The 14,979-nt window shown below is 45.1% G+C and overlaps 1 protein-coding gene, 1 long non-coding RNA gene and 1 pseudogene across 2 annotated transcripts in view; 2 read left to right on the top strand and 1 right to left on the bottom strand.

Annotated features, from left to right (window-relative positions):
* LOC131512245 (uncharacterized) overlaps nt 1-2,138 on the bottom strand; it is a 37,314-nt gene extending 35,176 nt beyond the window's left edge. The window contains exon 1 of the long non-coding RNA XR_009262044.1: nt 1,884-2,138. This is a non-coding gene — a long non-coding RNA (uncharacterized LOC131512245). The remainder of the gene's footprint in view (nt 1-1,883) is intronic.
* Nucleotides 2,081-13,029, top strand: EIF2B5 (eukaryotic translation initiation factor 2B subunit epsilon). Its single transcript, XM_058730654.1, has 16 exons — nt 2,081-2,328; nt 3,329-3,453; nt 4,299-4,484; nt 4,578-4,755; nt 4,843-4,923; nt 5,203-5,280; nt 5,562-5,874; nt 7,373-7,518; nt 8,132-8,273; nt 8,395-8,496; nt 8,698-8,805; nt 9,223-9,313; nt 9,622-9,745; nt 10,255-10,380; nt 10,794-10,904; nt 11,080-13,029. Exons 1-16 carry the CDS (start codon nt 2,134-2,136, stop codon nt 11,137-11,139), a joined length of 2,166 nt encoding a protein of 721 aa, XP_058586637.1. The 5' UTR covers nt 2,081-2,133; the 3' UTR covers nt 11,140-13,029.
* LOC131513366 (U4 spliceosomal RNA) lies at nt 7,886-7,968 on the top strand (annotated as a pseudogene).
* Nucleotides 13,030-14,979: the final 1,950 nt, after the last annotated feature.

Raw genomic sequence — 14,979 nt, forward strand, 5'->3', positions numbered from 1 at the left:
CAAACCAAGAACTAGATGCCCAACCGACTGAGCCACCCATGCACTCCTGTTTTTTTTGATAGTAGCCATCCCAGTGGATGTGAGGTGATATTTCATTGTACTTTTGACCTGTAATTCCCTATTGTTTAGTGATATTGAGCATATTTTCATGTGCTTTATTGGCCATTTGTAGATCTTTTTTTGAGAAATGTTTATTTAAGAAATTTGACCCATTTTTGTTTGGATTTTTGTTGTTGTTGTTGTTGTTGTTGTTGTTGTTGTTACTGAGTCGAGTAAATTGTGAAACATACATCCTCCCTGAGCCCCTCCATTAAAAACCTTATACCCAGCTATCCGTATACAGAATTTCATGACTCTAGACTTTTCACTCACCACTTTCCTGGATCACAAGAGTCATTTAAAAGTTTCTAAAATTGTGGGTGCCTGGGTGGCTCAGTCCATTAAATGTCTGACTCTTGATTTCGGCTCAGGTCATGATCTCACTGTTTATGGGATCAAGCCCCCAGCTGGGCTCTGCACTGACAGCTCAGAGCCAGCTTGGGATTCTTTCTCTTCCCCTCTCTCTGCTGCTCCCCCACTCGCTTGCATGTGCACACTCTCTCAAAATAAATAAATAATTTTTTTTTCCTAAAATTGGACCTACTTTCCATATGCTTCACTACCACCACCACTGCTCCAACACCTGCACATCACTAATCCAATTTAATCAGCCTTTTTTTTCCTCTTTCTGCCCATGGATTTGTAGGACAGTAGAATAGCATCCTTTACAGTGCACATATATTTAAGTGAAAACTTCTACTGAGATGCCTTCTCCCTTTCCTTCTCCAGCCTAAATTTTCCCAAATCCTTAAGAAATGGTTTTTGCTCAGCACTATCATTAACCAGTATGGGGAAGAAATGAAAGACTCCGTGGTCCTAGGAGGGGAGCGCCTGAGTACCTCTAGTCAAACCGCAATGACCACGTGGAAACAACAAATCTAAGCCTTCTGAACCCCAAATGGCAACGTGCAAGGCCAGCAATGGTGAGAACAAGGTTTGCAGAAACTTTGCCGGATAAGCGGATCATGGATTTCGCACAGTTCTGTGTAGAAAGGGCGCTGAGCCTTGCTGGAAAACTAGTCTTCCAAATAACCGCCAAGCAGCGCTGCCTGGCTTCCCCCGCGTCCCCAAGGTCTGACTCCTCCGCAGGACTGGTTTTCTCCCGGCCGCCATCGCCTTTCCCCCCAGTCATGCTCTGCCTCTCGAGCCTAGGGCTTTGCTTAGTTCCTTCCGCCTCAAAGCTTTAACTCCAGTCCCACTCAACCTTAGATCGACCTCAACTCCGCTCTGACACAGTAGGGTTTCAAGAAATGCTGATAGGCCGAATGAATGAAGAAATGAAGAAATCATAAAATAGTAACTTTTATCCTCACGTAACCTGGCAGAAAGATGTGGAACTCTGAAGTCAGACAGATCGGGTTCCAATACCAGTTCTTCCACTTAGTAGTAGCTACTGGGTGAAGTTCGCTCCTCTGAGTGTTCAAAAAATGTTTGTCGAGCGAATGAATAAGATGTGTGAAAAATTAAATGAGATAATGCTTGTATCGTCCGCTGGCCACCATCAAGGCTCCACAGAATTACTATTCTCCCTACTATATACCATGTTCTGTATTTATTTAGGTGGACTGTGAGTTCCCTGAGGAAGGAGATGTTTGACTGGGTTCCGAACGCCCCAAGGTGCTGGGTCATATTTAAGTGACTAGAACGTAGATGGAGGACTGCAATTTTTTAAATGCTCCGGCCGAGGAAGATTACATATTCCGAATGGATCAAGCAGAGACCCCAAGTCGCATCATCCCTCGAGAATCTCAGCCAGTTCGTGTATAAAAGAAGGCCTAGCATACCTGCAATTCGGGTCTGTGCCCTTAAGACTCCAACCCACCCCGCGCCTCCATCCGCTGAGCCCAAAGGCGGCCCACGACTTGCTCCTCCCAGGGGCCGGCGCCTAGGGAACACGCCTGCGCACTGCTCTCTCCTTGTCTCCTCCCTCCTTCCTTTCGTTGGTCCTTCGCGTTTCGAGCGCTGGGTCCTTTTTGTCCCCTACTCCGAGCGGTGTCAGCTTCCGTGCGGAAGCGGTGGCCGTGAGGGAAGAAGATGGCGGCGACTGTGGTGGCGTCGCCTGGTGCGGTGGCTAGTCGCGCCAACAAGCGCAGCGGCCCTGGGCCGGGAAGCGGCAGCGGCGCGGGAGCCAAAGGGTCGGAGGAGGAACCGCCGCCGCCCCTACAAGCAGTTCTGGTGGCAGATAGCTTCAATCGCCGCTTCTTCCCCATCTCCAAGGACCAGCCTCGGGTGAGCACCGCGCGCGGAAGCAGCCAAAGGGCCCGAAGGTGGCCGGGCTACAGCAGGTTATCCTTTCGGCTGCCTAGTGGGGAGTGCTCTGGCAGATGGGCCCTCATGCTGACCACCTCAGGTTTGAAAGGCTTGTATAGGGCTCGATGTAGAAGTAGTGCTTGTGAGAAGTCTTCACACGGGGATTCAATGCCCCAGGAGAAGGCTGTGCTGCCTTTAACCGTGCAATGGAAAAAGAGATCCTTAGGTGAGTGGGAACAGCACTTCCTTTTGCCTGCAAAAAGGGAGGTCATATGCCTGAAAAAAGAGCACCGGTAACAGTCTGATCCCATAGTAAGAGCTGTCTTGAATCCCGGAGGGTGTCCTTTTTTTCTTTCCAGGTTTTAATGACAGACGGTGCCATCTGTCAAAAGGAAGACAGAACTGGTTTAGTGGCCGGTTGCCAGCAGACCCCGTATTGTCTAGATACGGGGGAATTGGACTGAGCTAGTCTTAGGGATTGCAGGGTCACTCAGCAGTCACTAGTTCAAAGACAGCTGCATTCGGATAAGAAAAAATCCTAACTTCCCACACCTCCCAAAAAACCTAATGGCTGTTCATTTTGGACAAATGATTGGGATGGCCAGAAAGAGATCTGGAAGGAAATTTTATGGAGGAAAGGGCCTTATCACTGCTTACGTTTCTGGAGATAAGATTGATTTTTAGTATTATCCTTTGCCAGAGTGGCCTGTTGTCCTGTAGCAGCTGTGTGTCCGTTGCTAGGCAAGCAGATTCCATGCTTGCTGTTACATTCTCATCCAAGGTTCTCATGCTTAGAGCATGCCATGAACATCAAAGGTAGGGGCCTGATTACTTTTAACTTTAGAAGATAAAGTAAAACGATAGCGTTTGGGAACACTGGTAGGGGAGTGAAAATTGTGGTTAAGTGGAGGAAAGAATAGTGCCCAGCGGGCCTTTCTGAATTGAAAAATTAAGACTTTTTTCATCTCCTGCCCTCCAGGTCCTCTTGCCCCTGGCCAATGTGGCACTAATTGACTACACTCTGGAATTTCTGACCGCCACAGGTGTACAGGAAACCTTTGTTTTTTGTTGCTGGAAGGCTGCTCAAATCAAGGAACATTTACTGTAAGACTCTGCAACTTTTCTTTCCATATTTCACCATTTTTTCCAGTTTCCTTAGGATGGTTGTAACTAAGTAAGGAGAAATTATGAGGGGAAAAAATGTGTCTATTTGGATTCCATCATAAGGACTAAGGGCATTCTCTTCACCTATCAGGAGGTGAGCAGCTGAAGTTGTGACAAAGATTAAAGAATAACATTTGGATTTTTTCTAAATCTCGTTTATAAAGTTTGATCTTGTTGATTTTGCTTTGATTTAAAGGCTCTAATATGGAAGTCATAAGGGAAACATCTTTGTTTTGCCACTGAGCTTCTAAATATTGAGCTCTTCCTCATCTTTGTATTCACAGTGCCTAGCTTAGTACAAAGCACGTAGTAAATAAACACTTAACAAATGTTTGGTGAAATCTTCTTGAAAAAGAGTGAATCTTAGGATTTATGGCAGTTTAGGGAATAAAGACTAGGATATTAGCATGGTGTCCTTTAGACAGCTCCTAAATTTGGTTTGGACTTTGCAAGGAGAGAAGTGGCATGGAAAGTGTGTTCCCAGGATACTTTGTATACTCTTAAGTCTCAGCAGGATTTTGAACTCAGATCCATGTTTGGGGACAGGTGTCAGGGTATGGAGAAGAAATAACTATGTTTCTCTAACCCATAAAACAAGACTGGTGACACAGGATGCTGAAACCATTAATTATAGTTCATAAATCTCTTTGAAGTAGAGGATGCTGGCAGGAACCCAGAAAAGCTGTAGAGAAGGTGTGTGAATGTTGAATGGGGGAGAAAAATAGGGAAGCTCTACGCAATCTTTATGCTTGATTTGCTCGTTCCCCTCATCCGCCTTCCTTTAGGAAATCCAAGTGGTGCCGCCCTACATCCCTCAACGTGGTTCGAATAATTACATCAGAATTATATCGATCACTGGGGGATGTTCTCCGTGATGTTGATGCCAAGGCCTTGGTGCGCTCTGACTTCCTTCTGGTGTATGGGGATGTCATCTCAAACATCAATATTACCAAAGCCCTGGAAGAACACAGGTCAGGATGGGAAGATGGTAAGGACAAAGGGTTTGGAACCAGCAGAGCCCTAAGACTGCTATTTTGCTGCTCTCTCCTTCCTATCCTTTATAGATTGAGGCGGAAGCTAGAAAAAAATGTATCTGTGATGACAATGATCTTCAAAGAGTCATCCCCTAGCCACCCAACTCGTTGCCATGAGGACAATGTGGTAGTGGCTGTGGATAGTGCCACAAACCGGGTTCTCCATTTCCAGAAGACCCAAGGTCTTCGACGGTTTTCTTTTCCTCTGGTATGTGGGTATCTGGGGTCCTTGAGATGGGAAAGTGACAGGCTTTAGCAGGAGACATGTTGAAGTGCTTGTAACTTCTCCCTACAGAGTTTGTTCCAGGGCAGTGGAGATGGTGTAGAGATTCGCTATGATTTACTGGACTGTCACATCAGCATCTGCTCTCCTCAGGTGAGCTTTTCAGGGCCAGAGCTCCATATCCAAAGAGTAAAACTCTGAGGTATGTTATTGCTCCTTTAGAAGGCCAGGGTATATTTCTTCTCCCTTTTTCTCTTATCAGTTCCACAGTAAACGGGTGCTTCATCTTGACCCCAGGATCCCATTGGGAGCCTTTTTGGGATTCTGGCCCTTGTCCAACTGTCATAGGGTCTGATAGGTCTCTAGAGGCTTATCTTCGCTTCCAGAGAATAGCACTTACCGTGGCGCCACCCAACATCCCCCCCCCCACAGGTGGCTCAACTCTTTACAGACAACTTTGACTACCAAACTCGAGATGACTTTGTGCGAGGCCTGTTAGTGAATGAGGAGGTAAGAAAAGGTTCCCATGCCTCTTTAGAAGAGGGCTGTGATTTTATCCCATGCTGATAATTTTTGGTCCTCTTTTGTGTTTTATTGAGCCTTAGGAGTAAGGAAAAGAACTAGGGGGTGGGGCGGGGGGAGAGGGAAGCAATATACAAAGAAACATCTTGACCATTTGGCTAGGACATTGAAAGGCAGAGGGGAACTTAAAGTTAGGAAAGAATTGTACCTGGTTGTGTTCTTCCTCTCTTACTTACTTGGGTGACCGCCCTTTCCTTGTCCCCTTTCAGATCCTTGGGAACCAGATCCACATGCACGTGACAACTAGGGAATATGGTGCCCGGGTCTCCAACCTACACATGTATGCGGCTGTCTGTGCTGATGTCATCCGCCGATGGGTCTACCCACTCACGCCAGAGGCAAACTTCACTGACAGCACAACCCAGAACTGCACTCATTCCCGGCATAACATTTACCGAGGGCCTGAAGTCAGCCTAGGCCATGGCAGCGTCCTAGAGGAAAATGTGCTTCTGGGCTCTGGCACTGTCATTGGCAGCAATTGCTCTATTACCAACAGTGTCATTGGCCCTGGCTGCCGCATTGGTGAGCACAGGTGGGGAAATCAAACTGGTCACCCTAGGAGCAGGAACGTGGGGAGCCCCATGTCTTCAGAGAAAGAGAGGGATCGTTCCTGAGAATGAGGAACTAGTGTGGCTACCTTAGTAAAGGACAGAATAGGGATGTGAAATTTGTGGCCTTTAATTTGTGGCCTGTGAGCCTCTTATTGGGTGACCCTTCACATTCCAGAGTACCTTATTCACATTCAGGACCAAGTGGATAATTAACATGCAATAATAACATCTGTTTGGTGCATTGCAGTTTTACAAAGGGGTTTTGCGTACATCGTTTCATTTATCCTCACAAAAACCTTGTGAAGTGAGTATTATTTACTCTCAGTTTATAGCCAAGCAAACAGGCTCAAAGAGGTTTATCTCCCTCAGGGTTATAAGCTAATGAGAGGCAGTGCTAGGACTTGAATGTGAGTATTCTAAGTACAGCATTCTTTTTACTCTACCATTACTACCTGGTTGCTTCTTGGTAAGTCACTTTGGTTATAGGAATGTGATGCTTTTATTGGAACTGGCCCCTAAAAGAACAACAATAAAATTAGATTTCTAAAATGTACAAGAAGAGGAGCAGGCATCTGGCTGGCTTAGTCAACAGAGTACGGGACTCTTGATCTCGGGGTTGTGAGTTCAAGCCCTGCATTGGGTGTAGAGATTACTTAAAATCTTTTTTTTTTTTTTTAATTTTTTTTATTATTATGTTTATTTATTTTGAGAAAGAGAGAGACACACAGAATCCGAAGCAAGGCTCCAGGCTCTGAGCTGTCAGCACAGAGCCCGATGTGGGGCTCAAACCCATGAGTGGGAGATCATGACCTGACTCCAAGTCGGATGCTCAACCGACTGAGCCACCCAGGCGCCCCTTAAAATCTTTTTTAAAAATTGAAATGTACAGGGGCGCCTGGGTGGCGCAGTCGGTTAAGCGTCCGACTTCAGCCAGGTCACGATCTCGCGGTCCGTGAGTTCGAGCCCCGCGTCGGGCTCTGGGCTGATGGCTCGGAGCCTGGAGCCTGCTTCCGATTCTGTGTCTCCCTCTCTCTCTGCCCCTCCCCCGTTCATGCTCTGTCTCTCTCTGTCCCAAAAATAAATAAAAAACGTTGAAAAAAAAAAAAATTGAAATGTACAAGAAGAGATGGAAAAATTGAGTTCTACTTCTAGACGTGGATATGATTCTAACAAGGATCTTGAGTTCAAAGGATATCTTGAGTTCAGATATCTTGAAGGTTCTCAGGTACTTAAGTGCAGTATATAGTCTGTGATTGTTGCAAATGGGGTGAGCTAGTGGAGGATGGTCGTGGTAAACACTGTTCTATTCTCAGGCTGGAGCTTAGAAGGGGAGAGGGTGTTTCTGGTGAATAAGGGATGCAGTATCAGAGCTGGGTGGGAGTTGTGCTGCTATCAGTCAGCCCTGTCCTCCAGGAATGGCCCTGGTCTGGAGCCCTGAGTGACCAGGAATGCTTCCTGTCCTGAGCCAGGTGATAACGTGGTGCTGGACCAGGCCTACCTGTGGCAGGGTGTCCGAGTGGCTGCTGGAGCACAGATCCATCAATCTCTGCTCTGTGACAATGCTGAAGTCAAGGAACAAGTTACACTGAAGCCACGCTGTGTCCTTACTTCCCAGGTAAGACCATCTCCATACTGCACACAAGCCCCAAAATGGTTGGTGGTCATTTTGAGCCAGAGGGGCCTTATGTCCACCCATGTTCCAGCCTGAATTGAGAGTCCCAATCCAGTGGATTCTTTTTTTTTCTTTTTCTTTTTTTTTTTTTTTGAGAGAGCACGTGTGCTTGCACACACACAAGTAGGGGAGGGACAGAGAGAGAGGGAGAGAGAATCCCAAGCAGGCTCCACACTGTCAGCGTAGAGCTGGACGCAGGACTCAATCCCATGTGAGATCATGACCCAAGCCGAAATCAAGAGTTGGAGGCTTAACTGACTGAACCACCAGGCAGCCCCCCTTGTTTTAAATGTTTATTTATTCTGAGAGAAGCTTTGTGCAGTGGCAGTATCGTAGCCAATGAGGTTTATCCGAGGCACGATTATTGCTAATTGAAAACTATTTATTCTGAGAGAGAGCGTGAGCACACGGGGCAGAGACGGGGAGAGAGCGCAAATCCAGTGGATTCATTTATCTTCTACTTAGCTTAGTAAAAATAGTTGCTCTCATTGTCAGGATGTACCTTTTCCCAACACACTGATGGATCTGTGCCACCTACTCTTTTTTGGTCCCCTAGGTGGTAGTGGGCCCAGACATCACGCTGCCTGAGGGCTCGGTGATCTCTTTGCACCCTCCAGATGCAGAGGAAGATGAGGACGATGGCCAGTTCAGTGACGATTCTGGGGCTAACCAAGAAAAGGAGAAAGTGAAGCTGAAAGGTGTGAGGCTTAGCAGGTGTGGGGCATCTGTGTGTCTCTTTGCCCCGTGGGAAAACCAGTATTTCCTCCTAGAGTGATTGTGCTTCTCCTGTGCCTTCACTAAAGATCAATGCTTTTCCAGGTTACAATCCAGCAGAAGTTGGAGTTGCTGGCCAGGGCTACCTCTGGAAAGCTGCAGACATGAATGTGGAAGAGGAAGAGGAACTACGGCAGAATCTATGGGGTGAGCTAGGCCTTATTCCTGTCACCCCCCCCCCCCCAACACACACACACACACTCCTAAGTCGGAATATTTTGAAGGAGAGTGAATACTTCAGAATCAGACCACTTGTTTATTACTTTATTCATTCAGACAGGGTAGATAGATTACTCTGTGTCAATGGCTCTTTCCTTTTCTTGTTTCTCACCCTTAATGGGTTCTCAGGACTCACAATCAATGTGGAAGAAGAGAGTGAAACTGAGAGTGAGCAGAGTATGGATGCTGAGGAGCTAGACAGCCGAACGGGCTCCCCACAGATGGATGACTTCAAAGGTGAGTGGCCAGGGGAGCAGTGTCCTGGGACAAAAGAGGAAAACTTCCAGTTCATTCTTTGTCTGGATCGACTAGCCAGAGACTTGTGTTTTTCCCAGAAGGGGTTTGGTATAAAATCAGGCCCGTAGGGTGCTGGGGTGGGCTCAGTAGGTTAAGCATCCAACTCTTAATTTCGGCTCAGATCATGATCTCACAGTTTATGAGTTCAAGCCCCACGTTGGGCTCTGCGCTAACAGTGCAGAGCCTGCTTGGGATTCTCTCCCTCTCTCTCTGTCCCTCCCCTGCTCATGCTCTCTCTCTCTCTCTCTCTCTCAAAATAAATAAATATTTAAAATAAATAAATGATAAGGTCAGGAGTAGAGAACTTAAAGCATTCTGGAGTGATGTTGGCTCATGAACTTTTTCGTTTGATTTTAGTATTCCAGAATGAAGTCCTGGGAACACTACAGCGGGGCAAGGAGGAGAACATTTCTTGTGACAATCTAGTCCTAGAGATCAACTCTCTCAAGTAAGAGCAGCCCTTCCCTCTGCTCCTGTCCGCTGGGTAATCCCAGGCAGGTAGAGGTTCTCTCCTGTTTCTTTCCCAGATAGGAACTGATTCCCTCAACGTCCCAAGTGAGCAAGGCTAGTAGAGAATTAGGATGATTCAAGGAGAATGTTAGGTTCTGGCCTCAGCATAGACTTCCCTCTTCCAAAGTCTTCCCCTTGCATGTTGTTCCATCTGACTTCTCCCCCAGTGTCCTGTCAAAGTCATGGTCCTACAAGCAAGCTGAAAGGGCCAGTGAAGGCCCTGGTGTCACCCCAGTCTTCCCACAGATACGCCTACAACATAAGTCTAAAGGAGGTGATGCAGGTATTGAGCCACGTGGTCCTGGAGTTCCCCTTCCAACAGATGGATTCCCTGCTGGACCCAAACCGTTACTGCGCCCTACTGCTTCCCGTGAGTAAAGATGGGCTGAAGACAAGAGATTGGGTGGTGGCAGATCATCATTCTTGCTGTGTTTCACTTTAAATATCTTACTGTGGGATATGTGTTACTTGTGGTTCCTTTCTCCTTGCCTCTGGGTATAGATTGGGTACAAGAGCAGCCCAAATTATATATATATATATATATATATATATCCAGAATAGTCCTAGACTTTTATACTCTCTGACTGAAATGATTTAGCACAGAATGAGATCAACCTTTAGGCTGGCAATAGGTATGTTGAGGCAGCCTGTAGCATCTGACCCCCTTTTACCTTCTCTGGGAAATCTTTTCTTTTTCACCAACCCTGACTGCCAGCAACTCCCAAGTCCCTCTGACATGATTCCTCAGGCCTGTATCATCTCCCGCTTGTTTTCCCATATCCTGATAGTCCTCTGTTATCGATATTGACTTTCTTTGCTATCTAGATTTAGGTGCATGCTCAGGAATATATTGCAGTTCCCTTCTCCTTTCTTCCATAGCTTCTCAAAGCCTGGAGTCCTGTTTTTAGGAACTACATAAAGCGTGCAGCTGATCATTTGGAAGCATTGGCAGCCATTGAGGACTTCTTCCTGGAGCATGAAGCTCTTAGTACTTCCCTGGCCAAGGTGAATACCTCAAGCCCCCTAGTCCTGCATTTGCTTTGAAACAGACCTTGGCTGCCTTCATGGAGACACAAAACAGGCTGACATGAATCCAGTATGGGGTTTGATTAATAGCACCATCTACCCCTATTATCATGCTGTTTGCTAGGATGTACAGCTTGGAGCCAGGCTAGTAAGGCAACCATTTGGTGATTATCCTAGGAACCAAACAAAAGTTCCAGAAGTTAAACCTATCCCAGTAGCAGAGTGAACAGCTCATTCTTGTCTATTTTTAAAGCAACTGCTTGGTGTTTAAAAGGAAGCTGATAGTTTGGTGGAAAGAGGTGCTAAGATCTCGCTTCCTCTTTCTCTGTTATCTATTATATCTTGCTGGGTTCTTTGAGGTCCCTGAGATCTCCTCTGCTGGCCTTCTGCAGGTGCTGATGGCTTTCTACCAGCTAGAGATCCTGGCTGAGGAAACAATCCTGAGCTGGTTCAGCCAAAGGGATATGACTGATAAGGGGCAGCAATTGCGCAAGAACCAACAGGTGAGTCAGGCTGCCCTCCTGTGACCACAATGGTTGTCTGGTCCCTGGCTCTTGGTCATAGATTCCAGGGTGGTTGGTCCCTGGGACTCTGGCTGCTCAAGCTGTTTATCTGCTAAGGAGAACAGAAGGGTTATATTCCCCTTCCTCAATAGCTTTCCACTCTGCTTCCTTACAGCTGCAGAGGTTCATCCAGTGGCTAAAAGAGGCAGAAGAGGAATCATCTGAAGATGACTGAAGTCACACCGCCTGCTCCTATGGGTGTGGATAGCCCTCCCGGCTTCTGGACCAGAGCAAATGGGAGGCTAGTTGCAGAAGGATGAGTGATCACCATCCAAGCTGAGACTTAAAGGAGCAGAGGCTGGAACTACAGTATTCTTCCCACCTCCAGTAACCATGTGCCTCCCATCCTGACTGGGGAGTTGGGAAAAGGGAAGTTGGGCTGGAACAAAGCTCTGCCTAAAGAGGAGCAAGGCAAGCCCTGCAGTTAGAGGAAGCCCAGAGGAATAGTTTTGTGCTCTGGCTTTCCCTCAGGGAACAGCAGAGAGCAACTGGCCCTTTCTGCTGCTTGTATTTGTTAATATTAAAAAAAAAAAAAAAAAGAGGGGGATGTATTTGGTTTCTCTCCAACTCTGACTGATCAGCTCTTAAAATAGGTGACCAAAGAGTTCTGAACCTGGCAGCTTTTCCTTAACACCTGGGAGAGAGGGAGAGGAAGGGTGTTACTGCCACTAGGTGGTACTGTGGTGCCTTGCTAATTGACCATTGCCTTGGCTCAAGGGTAGTGAAAGGCCTAGATTCTTTTCCAGCCTCTGTGGACCAATTTGTGGTCCTGGAGTAGTATTCCTGAGCCTATTTCCATAGAAAGTCCTAATGCAAACACTTTGCTGTCAGAGGGTGATGATCCAAACATATGTAAAGTCCATTGACCAACTGCCATGCTTTGTGCAATAGATCCAGTACAATTATCAGGGAAACTGGGATATTCAGCATCTTAAAGATAAGGAAGTTTGCTTAAGGTCTCAAGACTCTTGAGGAGCAAAGCTAAGGGCTTGAATCTCATAATCTAGAATTCTTTATGTTTCAGCATATTCAGTGTCTCAGTGAAGGGAAATTGGCTCCAGAGGCAAATATAACCCCAAGCCAGCAATGAGTATCCTAAGAACAGAGAAAGATCCTATGAAATGGCTTACTGTATGGTAAGCATTTTGCTAAATACTTTTCATGTGTTTAAACTTCACAGTAGACAATAGGTCATATCCCCATTTTCAGATGAAGAACCTAAATTTCAGAGAGGTCCTATAACTGGTCATTGATAAAGCTGGAGTTTGCCATTTTGCTCTGTTGTCCCCTTTAACTTCAACTATGAGACATGCTCTTCTGTCTCATCTTTTTAAGCTCTTTTTTGCTGTCCTAAAACCTTTACCCTATTGACACTTAAACTGTCGCAAATGTTACTGGTAACCAGTGATCCTCCTGGACATCACAGAAAATGGTTGCCATTATTCATTTTAGTTGGGTAAAAAGGAGTAAGCTGAGGAAAAGAATACTGAATTGTATTCAAGGGTGTGAATGGGCAGTACCGAGTATTTCTAAAGAGTGAAAAAACAGGATTTGGCTTAATTTACTTTTCTTGTTCAGTAAATCTCAGTTTCTGCTTTTTCATATGTAGGAACTAGTTCCTAGAGGGCATATGAAGGTTAAGGCATGGACTACTAGGAGCTGTTAAATACAAATAACTTTAGGGCATCTCTGATTTGTACTTAATGGGTAGCAGAGATTAGAGGTGGCCTATAGAACTTTTTAGAAGGAAGAGATTCCTTCCAGAAGAGTAATTAGGGAAGGATTAGAGGATTGTGACACTTGAGTGGCCTAAAAGCAGGAAAGGGTAGAAGGGGATATTAAAAACAAAGCAAAGGATTTCCATTTAAATGTGGTATACTAAACACATGGGGTTTTGTTTTGTTTTGTTTTTTGTCTTACTTTTTCAAAAACCCCATTCAAATGCCAGTAATGAAATTCTTCAAAAAAGGCACATGACTCAATAAGGAAAACCAGAGGTGATCACAGTGAATAAGAGACATTAACATTTTGGAAAATGAAAAATAAATCAAAGAGTGAAAGTTGATTTAACAGAGCAGAATGAGATGGGTTCTCTCTGCTGAGGTGGTTATTAACAAGAAGCAAACCCAGTGTGCCCTTTTGAACCCAGAAGAGGTTCAGCAAAGGGGATAAGGATTGGGGCTGAGAATGGGGTGGGTGCAGGAGAATCAAAGATCTGTATAAGAAAAGGCCCCCCAGGTTTCTACCTCATCTGGTTTAGCCAGGTAATTACCCCAACTGTCCTGCAAGAAATGGGAGATTTAGTCTGAAGAAATGGAGAGGAAATTATAAAAGAAATATTTATGAAGTTTTCTTAAACCCAAAAGGCAGGACTTTTCAGACTAACAGCTCATGAGTGCCCAGTAGAATGAATGAACTAGCCTCATGAAATTTCAGAACTTTAAGGAAAAGATATTAGAGCCTCTGGACTCAAGAGCAGACATGGGGATGGGGGTGAGGGGCTAGATTGGAAATGAGGGATTAAGTGAAAGTGTATGAGTGGTAGGGCTCTGAATATCAGCACACACCAGGCAAAAACAAGCTGAATAAGTGTAGGGGAAAAAAAGCCTTTCAATACTTATACTTTTTGTTTTCTCAAAACAAAAAACCATCTTTACCCTATTTGATCATCGTACAGTGAATCCTGTTAGTTAAAAAGCCCTGTACCAGGGCGCCTGGGTGGCACAGTCGGTTAAGGGTCCGACTTCAGCCAGGTCACGATCTCACGGTCCATGAGTTCGAGCCCCGCGTCGGGCTCTGGGCTGATGGCTCGGAGCCTGGAGCCTGTTAACGATTCTGTGTCTCCCTCTCTCTCTGCCCCTCCCCCGTTCATGCTCTGTCTCTCTCTGTCCCAAAAATAAATTAAAAAAAACGTTGAAAAAAAAATTAAAAAAAAAAAAAAAGCCCTGTACCTCGACAGAGCTTCCAATCAGCTTTTTAGTATTTCACTCTTAAATGTGAATAGACTGCCGATGGTTATCAAACATTTGAGGAAACTTTGAACATGAAAGGCAGAGACCAAAACAAAATTGAAACCGAGGAAACCATGACAAAGTAGGGAGTTATTTGAAAACCTCAGGGAGGGGGGCTAGCTATAATTATTCTCAAAAAATATTGTGTCTGAAGACAGTACTATGAAAAGGGAGAACTAGATAACAAAAATTTTTTTCAAACAAGTTTTTAGAAATTAAGTAAATTGTTTCCTACTGAGAATTGGAGGACTAGAGAACTGAATAGGATGGAGATGTTATCCATCCTTATGTAGTTGAATTTTGAGTTGTGACATTTTACCTATCCAATTGGATAGGGGAAAGGTTGGAAATAATGTTAAGAAAATCTTGCAAAAAGATGCAGTCATTCAAAAATAAAAGGGAATGGTTGATAAAGGAAGAATCCAGAAGGTCCAACATCTAACAAGTTGTAAAAAGTATGGAGAAGATAGTAGTGATGTTACTAAGTAAGGAAATATTGTTGAATTTCTCGATGGAAAGGACTCACTAAGTGCCTAGCACAGTGAATAAGCACCAAGATATATCGCCATGAAATTTCAGAACCTCAGGAATAAAGGGAACTTCTAAAAACTTACAGAAAGAGTAAAAACAAGTCATGTGCAAAGCCTTAGGGAAAAATAGAGATCTAACTGCTTAATAGCAACACTGGAAGCTGGAAGACAATGTAGTGATACCTTCAAAATTGTGAAGGAAAATTACTTTCAACTCAATCATGTTTTCAGATTTGCAAGTTCTCAAAAGGGGTTTTATTTCCCATACTCTCAAAGTAAGCCACCAAAGGGTGTGCTTTACCAAAGCAAAGGAGTAAAAAGTATCCAGGAAATGGGGATCCAACACAGAGGAGAGGTAATTCAGAACATGATGCAGAGAAGTCCCAGGGTGAGAGCTGTGCATAGGCTGAGACATCCAACAGTGCCGACCAGAGCAAGAGAGCAGAAGGTTCCAAGGGAGAAAATGGTTGGATA

Source organism: Neofelis nebulosa, chromosome 5, assembly GCF_028018385.1.
Source record: "Neofelis nebulosa isolate mNeoNeb1 chromosome 5, mNeoNeb1.pri, whole genome shotgun sequence".
Lineage (NCBI taxonomy): Eukaryota > Metazoa > Chordata > Mammalia > Carnivora > Felidae > Neofelis > Neofelis nebulosa.

Bases quoted from the DNA above. Each gene is read 5' to 3' on its own strand.
- EIF2B5 (XM_058730654.1), top strand. From the start codon at position 2,134: ATGGCGGCGACTGTGGTGGCGTCGCCTGGTGCGGTGGCTAGTCGCGCC. The intron at 2,329-3,328 runs GTGAGCACCGCG...CCTGCCCTCCAG, and splicing joins TCTCCAAGGACCAGCCTCGG to GTCCTCTTGCCCCTGGCCAA. The intron at 8,497-8,697 runs GTGAGCTAGGCC...ATGGGTTCTCAG, and splicing joins ACTACGGCAGAATCTATGGG to GACTCACAATCAATGTGGAA.